Source organism: Gouania willdenowi, chromosome 6 (genome assembly GCF_900634775.1).
Source record: "Gouania willdenowi chromosome 6, fGouWil2.1, whole genome shotgun sequence".
NCBI classification, from domain to species: Eukaryota; Metazoa; Chordata; class Actinopteri; order Blenniiformes; family Gobiesocidae; genus Gouania; species Gouania willdenowi.
The window spans coordinates 58,124,855-58,133,103 of record NC_041049.1 but is presented as its reverse complement, the minus strand read 5'-3'; the positions used below and the strand labels follow the sequence as shown (position 1 = coordinate 58,133,103).

General features: G+C 36.7%; 1 protein-coding gene across 1 annotated transcript in view; it reads right to left on the bottom strand.

Annotated features, from left to right (window-relative positions):
* Positions 1-233: 233 nt before the first annotated feature.
* Positions 234-8,249, bottom strand: part of ranbp10 (RAN binding protein 10) — a 47,254-nt gene continuing 39,238 nt past the window's right edge. The window contains exons 11-15 of the mRNA XM_028450336.1: positions 6,459-6,598; positions 5,046-5,194; positions 3,926-4,037; positions 2,087-2,228; positions 234-1,206 (exon numbers count right to left, since the gene is read on the bottom strand). Of these exons, the coding sequence (XP_028306137.1) occupies positions 2,098-2,228; positions 3,926-4,037; positions 5,046-5,194; positions 6,459-6,598 (532 nt within the window). The 3' untranslated portion in view covers positions 234-1,206; positions 2,087-2,097. The remainder of the gene's footprint in view (positions 1,207-2,086; positions 2,229-3,925; positions 4,038-5,045; positions 5,195-6,458; positions 6,599-8,249) is intronic.

The window sequence follows — 8,249 nt, the reverse complement described above, 5'->3', positions numbered from 1 at the left end:
TCACAACATGTTAGGGAGATTTTGTCTGCTTTCATCTTTACGATCAATGGCTTTCGTTGCATTCTTTGGATGAAATTATATTAAAAAAAAAAAAAAATCTTTCACATAAAGCATAATTCCATTAACGTAAATTCGTCTCATGATTTGCTTCATAATGTGTTTTGAGCATCACTCGCACTTCACACTGAGCTCAGAGCCACTTTGAGTTGTATTCAAAGGGTTTTTTTTTAAAAAACTAATCTCTGAACACTAATTAAACTGGAGAAAAGTGACGAGGAGCTGAATCCAACCTGGTTAATGGTCTAATAATTACACATGCTGAGCTCTGCCTTCTGCAGCCAGTCACGGTTGATGCTGTGGTTGTTATAGTAAACAGTGAAACAACTATTTGTTTATTAATATCATTCAACGTATTCCCCTCATCATCATCATCATCATCATCATCATAACTCTCTTACACCTAACGTTCAAAGAATAATTCCTTCTGTCAGCTTACGTTCATTTACTGTGACATTTCATTTGGAAATCTCATTTTGCTCAGTATTTTTAAAACTAGGTTTCCACTCATTTTTTTCGCTGGAGTGGTTTTGAAACTCGTTCAGTTGTTGGTTGAATCTCGGAGCAAAATTAACGATGCCCTCAACACAGCGAAAGGTGTTTGTCACGCTGGGATCGACCCTCTTATTAATGCGCCTACGAGTGCACGCTCTCTCTCTCTCTCTCTCTCTGTGTGTGTGTGTGTGTGTCTTATTAAAAATAATGTAATCCAGCTCAGATGTGACGGTGACTAACAGGTGTGAGGGGCAAAGTGGACAAAATGATGAGCAAGAACAGCAACGTGGGATGAAAATACTTATTGTTGGGAGTAAAGTCCACTCAATAGAGCAGAGGAAATCATCTTTTTTTAAAAAAAAAAAAAAAACAGGGAATTACAATTGGGGTTTTTTGTTGTTGTCCAGAATGAGCACAAAAATTGGTAATAATAAAGAAAATGCTAGATAAACAGAATAATATTGAATTAACTTTAAAGAGTGTCACACAGTTCTTTATTTGATAATACTAAATTGAAAAGGAAGCGTTCTTTCTTCTCTCCTTCGCAGGTGTCGCCGACTCAGACTTGACAGCAAAACGCACCAATCACATGCTTTCCCTCCGTCGTCTTGACAACTACCAGCTGGACTTCTCTCAGTGCTACTTAACATTACTCTGTGAAGAAACACGGAATAGATGAGGGCAGGCCAGGAATACATGTGGTGAAACTAAACATTTTAAATCATTTCCATTTTTCCTCTACATTCAGTCAATTCTTCACATCCTTCTTATTAGCATATTTTATAGCAGAGATGGGCAACTCTATCACAGCGGGACCCACAAACATCTAACTTTGGTGATCAATTTTCATATCATCATTTAGAATAATGACTAATCAAAACATTAATACAAAGTGGGGAAAATTTTGGTTTTTTTTGTCTTTGTGGTTTTGATATCATGTCAGTTTTTAGTCATTTAGTGTGTCTTTGGGGTCATAATGTGTGTTTTTGTTATTTTTATGTAATTTTGTGTATTTTTCTGCATTTTTGTTGTCGATTTGTACATTTTTGGGGTCAATTTATGTATTTTTGTTGTGGTTTTCAGAATCAGAATAAGTATTTTATTTATCCTAGGAGGAAGCAGCTTCTTTTATTATTTTTTTATTATTACAGATGTTCTATAGTAGAATATTGAATGAAAAGAACAAACAGAAAAATAAGAAAAGAAAAGAAAACATACATAACTAGATAAAAAAAACTGTTAATTGGGGTTAGGGTTGCTATTCTGTAATGTGATGTTTTGCAGTCATTTTGTTTGTTTAAGTGGTTTTTCTGTCTGTCTTTGTTGTCATTTTATGTTTTATGAGTCATTTTTTGTACTTCTTGTAACTATGTTGGGCTTCATATTCCTTCCAACTTCTTGAATTATAAATTTGGGGGATTTGCTTTGGGGACCGCAAAAAAAATAGACTGTGGCCCCCGGGCCGCCAGTTGACCATGTCTGCTATATATAAATATACTCAACAAGCACAGAGAGAAATACATATTACACTAACCTGAATCTGGGCTAGTGCAAAAAGTTGTCTACTCTGGCGAAGGAGCAGGAACCGGAGCGGACTCGAGCCATGAGCTGAACACACGCTGTGGCCTGGCCGAGCGCCAACATCAGCGGAGGATGTTTAGGCAGATTTTGGGACTCTGGAGGAGGGAAAAAGGAGTCAGCATCAATGCACAGAGAGGAAACATAGTCTCTACCAACAAATCCATAGTGTAGGGCTCGTGGATTCATAAATCGAAGAGAAATTTCCACTTAAAAGTTAGTTTTTATCCGCACCGTAAACACTCCATTTGTTGACATTTTTGCGCATTGCATTGTGGGATGTGGAGTCCCATAAACAACCGCATAAATAGGAGTTTGTGTTCCTTTGCACAGTTTGCCACCATTTTTGTTGTAGTTTCTTCCTAGTATTCCAAATATATATATTTGTCTCTTATTTTATGTGTTTTTGTTGTTGTTTGTGTGTTGATGGTATTATTTAAATTATTCTCTCTCACTGTGTGCGTTTTTGGTGTCGTTTTAGTTGTTTCTTTGTCATTTTGTGCATTTTGTAGTGATCTTGTGTGTCTTTGTTGTCGTTTTGTGTGTTGCTAATGATATTTAGTAGGGATGTGAATCTTTGGGTGTCTCACGATTCAATTAAATTCGATTCTTAGGGTCACGATTCGATTCAAAATCGATTCTCGTTTTAACCGATTCTCGTGTTAAAGGTGCAGTCTGCAACTCTTATAAAAGTGACTTTTTGTCATATTTGCTAAAGCTGTCACTATGTAAGGACAGCTTTACATCAAACAAGTAGTTTATGAAAAAAAAACGTGCAAAAAGAACCAATCTGTCTGACAGCTGTTGCTCACAGGCCCCGCCCCTTTCCCGGAACTAGAGCGCCATCTTTTTTACAGTGTGTGGTCTGGAGTAGAAGACGGAATTGGTGACTTTTCTGCTTGAAAGGTAACTACTGCTGCTTGATTGACATTATGTTTGATTTGATTGTTACACTACAATTCTGTGGTGCATGTGTTGTTCATGTGCGTTCAGCAGCCTCTGTGTGAGCTGCTGTAAGTGACACTGTGTTGTTGCTGCTGCTGCTGCTGAGGTGTGTGCACATAGAGAGAAGCGCTGCAGTAATATGCTTTTAACAGAGCATGTTATATTACTGTGATGTTGCTGTCGGGCTAACGTTAGCTTGTTAGCTCCTCTGAGGGAGGGACTTTGGAAAGTTTGGAGGCAGGGCAAGAGAGCAGTGGGGAGGGAGGGGGAGAGAGGGATCTGAGAGTCGCGGACTGCACCTTTAAGGCAAATTATGGCATCAAACCAATACAGTTTGCATAAGATAATTTTAAATAAACTGATTCCAATGATGAATCTATTTATGAAAACACTAATATGTATTTTTATGTTCAGTTTACAGTATTTCCTGTGTAAAGACTCTAGCATATCTTCTGAATCAGAGTTTTTCTTGGGAAAAAAAAATAAAATAGATTTTTGAAGTTTATGAATCGATTCAGAATTGCGGATGATTAGAATCGCGATTGTTATGTGAATCGAATTTTTCCCCCCACCCCTAATATTTAGTATTATCATTTGTTAATTTTCCCCTCTCTGTCTCGCTGAGGGGAAGTTCCATCGCGTACCCCCAGTTGAGAAACACTGTACTCGGGACACTATTAGTGCAATGTACATGAAGTATAAAAATGGTTTTCAGCCTTTCATCGCTGTTTATCACCCTCAATGTGATGCCTTTTGTTTTGTATATGTGGTGTTGGGTTGAACTTTCTGTCACACACTGGGATCAACTGAGCATGAGCTGTGAATGTAAGCAGCAGAGTATGTAAATTACCCAGTATGGCGCTGTTGAGTGCGGAGCAGAGCGACTCTCTCTGCGTAGGGTCTAACTGCTGCCCCACAGGGCAATTCCACGGGTCGGAGTACGCCAGTAGACTGAATGCATCCTACACACACACACACACACACAGAAGGCTCTTTGTGAACACAACACACCGGACTATTATCTGCACTTCATTTGGAGCTACAAAACTACAAGGCTCGACTGTTTGAGCAGTAGAAACTGCACACTAATAATAAACATGAAGGAATGAAGAAAATCATTCATGGCTCTAAGTTGCAATTATATTCAGTTTAGTCATCATTTATTTTTCATAACTGATGATTAATGTTGTGTGCGACTACAACAAAGTCTAGTTCCAACAGTTAAAGTCAACGCAGAGGTTCCAAACCTTTTTAGTGACCACAATTTTGATATCACAAATGTGACACTTTTTTCTTTTCAAGAATTAGTTTTTGATCACGTTTATTGACGTGTTACAAATACAGAATAGCCAGGATTAGTGCGCCACCTCAGATATTTTTATACTACATTTTATTTTAACTAGATTTTTTTTTGAGAACATTTTATTGTGTGTGATGTGTATTTAAAAAATAATATATATATATTTGTATTTTAATAGAAGTTTAATCCATTTTTACTTAAGATTTTTCTTCTTTTTTACCAAATTACTACACATTTCAGATGACCCGATTTTAATTCTAGATAATCCCACATGGGGTCCCGACCCCACGGTTGAAAAACACTGTCGAAAAACTGGGCTGTAGAAGTTTGTCAGGGTTCATAGGTAGTCTAAAATGAATTGATAATAAAAAATAACATGGTAAATGGTTAGTTATTTTTATTCGAACATTTTAAAGAATTATGGGAACAATGATTATCTGTAAATGTTTTGTTTATGGAGCAAAAAAAAAAAACCTATGTGTCATCACAACTGACAAGACTGAGGAAAGCAAACTCATATTGAAGACTTCTTTGACTTGCACCTGTCATAAATAAATATGACAAACGTAAGGAAATATATTTGCTTAACATATTCTTTTAAAATAAAAAAGGATATTGGATTTGTTGTCCTGTACGTTCCCCTGTGGGAACACTGGGTGAGACAAAGTACCTGTAACATCTTCTTATGCGCGGCGTTCTTGCCGTACTCGCGGCAGAGCTGCTCATTGAGCGCCTGCAGCTCCCGTCCAAACTGGATCATCCTTTCCGTGGCCGCCTGGTTCCCACCACAGAGCTGTCTGCCATTGCTGCACTCCTCATCTGCTGACCACAAACACAAACATGTGCACGCAGAGTTCACCGAGGGTGAGGGCTTAAACAACTCGACCGCGCAGCCGGAGGATAATCAGTGCAGTCACTCCCTCACCACCTCACTCCTTTCCATTTCCAGACCCAATGTTTGGACAAAGTCTTACTGTATAGAGTTTACATTATTTGTTTCCTCTTTAAACCCACAAACATGGGACACCAGGTCAGATACTGAGCGCTGTGGCTGCCTTTATGATGTTTATCTCTGTGGAGAATCAACAGCCTGTCAGGGTTTGTTCCAGATTTTCACAGTGTTGGCTGGGAAAGGCTCCAGTGCACTGAGACTAAAATCTGAATACAAAGAAGGATAGAGGGATAGGCTGGTATTTTTCCTCCCGAAATAAAAAGGGGCCAATGTGAAGCCCTGAGTGCTGGGATTCTCAAACAAGTAGGAAGGTAGTAGGCTGAGGGTAAATGTCAAAGATGGGGTTTTAATTTTTTATTTAATCAATCTCCTGCGTTTTATTTAGATATCTACACGTGACATGGCAATATGACCAATTATAGATTCTTTTTTTTTTGGTTATAAATGACCCCCTTTTGTTATATGTAATGGCACCCAACTAGGGCTTTAGAAGATAATCAAATTGAGATTTTTTTTTCCCCTCAATATTGCGATTGAATATGCCATTATTTTTTCAAGGGCCTCTTGTCAAGCAATAAATCAATCTGTTTCATAATAAACAATTTAAGATTTATTTAAACATTAAATAAATATAAAATATACATTTTAAAGCACAGATTACAACAATAAAGCAAACAAATCTGTGGCTTTACCTCTTCAACATATCTAACATCACGTTTCATGTAAACATGTAAACATGTGGAGTGCACTTCTTAAACACTCTGTGAACTGAACAGGACAGTACAAGACGGGACAAGAAAAAAAAAACAAAAATTGCAGCCTTTGCAATTAGAAAATTGCATTTTATGATATCGTGATAATATCGCAAATGCAATTAATCGTTGAGCCCTACACCCAACCTTTTCAACCTGTTTGAAACTCATGTTTATTTTTAGGGCCACTACCTTGGAATGTCCAATTATTGTCCCATTGACACAGGAAAATATCCTTTACTGAACCACTTTTTCTATTTTTAACCGTTTCTATTTCCCACACAACACCTAATTTGATAAATTATTGCTCGTCAATCTGACCCTTCTGCTTATAGCCCAGGCCGTATGTGTAAAAATGCAGGGTTTGGTGTGCGTGTACCTAAAACACCGTTGCCGACGCTGTTGTCATCAGGCTGGAGGATCTCTTCGTGTTTGTACGTGCCATTCATGATCCGTGCTGACGAGCCATCGACTACGCCGTTGCTGTAGTGCTCCGCTTCGATCTCCATCTCACTGTCACTATTCACACACAAGAGTAAACAACACACAGAAAGAAACACAGGTATTATTATTAGGCAAGAATTTAAAAAAACTAAAAACTAAATAAATGAAAAATAGTTATTATTAAAAGAAAATACAACAAACTGTTGATATAAAAATTATTTTAAATATCATAATGCAAAAAAATTAAAATAATTAAAGTAACACCTTCTGATTTGCAAGATTGTTGTAATCCATGTTTTGAACCTAATCAGAGAAGCTTTTTTGTTATTAAATTTTTCAGGATATTCAGTAAAAATCGAACTTATAAACACAATATTCCAGTACTAGGGCTACAGTAAACAATTCTTTTAGTAAACAAATATTAAGAGAAATCGCACTCTTCGTGCAATCTTTATGCGTCTTGATCTCATTCCATAACTGACAGTTTTAAGTGACACAAAAACCAAATAAACTTAAAAGAACTATAATAATAATATAAAACATTTTCACATTTTAAATAATTAGCACTTAAATAAAGGCAGATTAAGCAACCTTGCCTACATAAACAACCAGAGTGAAAACACACACCACAAGGTGAAACAAAAGTTTTGCCACAACTTCAAGAAAAAAAAAATTCAATAAAATTTTCACTTTTGACTTAAAAAGTACCCAACCTAAATTTCACAATTTTTGGCTGCAACAGTGCGCAGGGCTTGTAGCGATGTTTTAGCGCATGCTGAGCTGACTGAGCTCAGCTGACTGCTCCATGCCTCTTTGTGTAATTATGCAATGGTTTAATAGCAGAAGTAAGGGCAGCGGTGCTTCAAGAAAATCAGTCAGGGGGAGCACAGTGAGCTGAGGAGTGAAGGTCAGACCCAGCGGCTACGGTAACATTAATTAAACCATGCATCGACTTTAATTTTTTATTCACACATTTTCTTAATTGGTTTAAGCAACAAATCATTTCAGGGCTACAATTGTCTATAGCATAATCGAGAAAAACGATTATTTAATACATATACAGTATATATATATATATGTTTGGTTTTTTTTCTTCTCCTTTTTTCAATTATACATATATTTTATTTGCTAAATCTCAAAGCTAAAGCTACATGAGGAAAGTTGTTGCTGCATCACATGCAGGAAGTGTTTTGTTTTGTGCCAAAGTGAACATATTTAATTTTAGTGTTTAAAGAATTTTATATATGTTTAAAGAATATACACTAACGGTCAAAAGTTTTAGATCACCCTACTTTTTCCAGTTATTTATTGCAATTCAAGTTGTGCAAGTCCAATGAATGGCTTGAAATGGTACAAAGGTAAGTACTGAACAGCCAGAGGTTAAAAAAAAAGGTTTGGTGACCCAAAACTGAAAATAATTGTACATTTCAAAAATACACAAATAGGCCTTTTTCAGGGAACACGAAGTGGGTTAACAATTTAAAGCTGCTCTGCAACAAAGAAGGTTGAATCATCCTTGAAAGCTGGTGCTAGAGTGTGTTCTGCTGTTATATCTGTCAAAGGTGACTACTTTGATGTGTCAAAAGTTTAGAATACATTTTGGTCTACAAATTGATTCCATTATTTCTTTTTCAACTCAAATTTCTTATTTGTTCTGTGCTTTCATTTCAGAGCGCAATGACACAATAAACTGAATAATTTTCAGCAAAATATTGGAAAAAGTGTG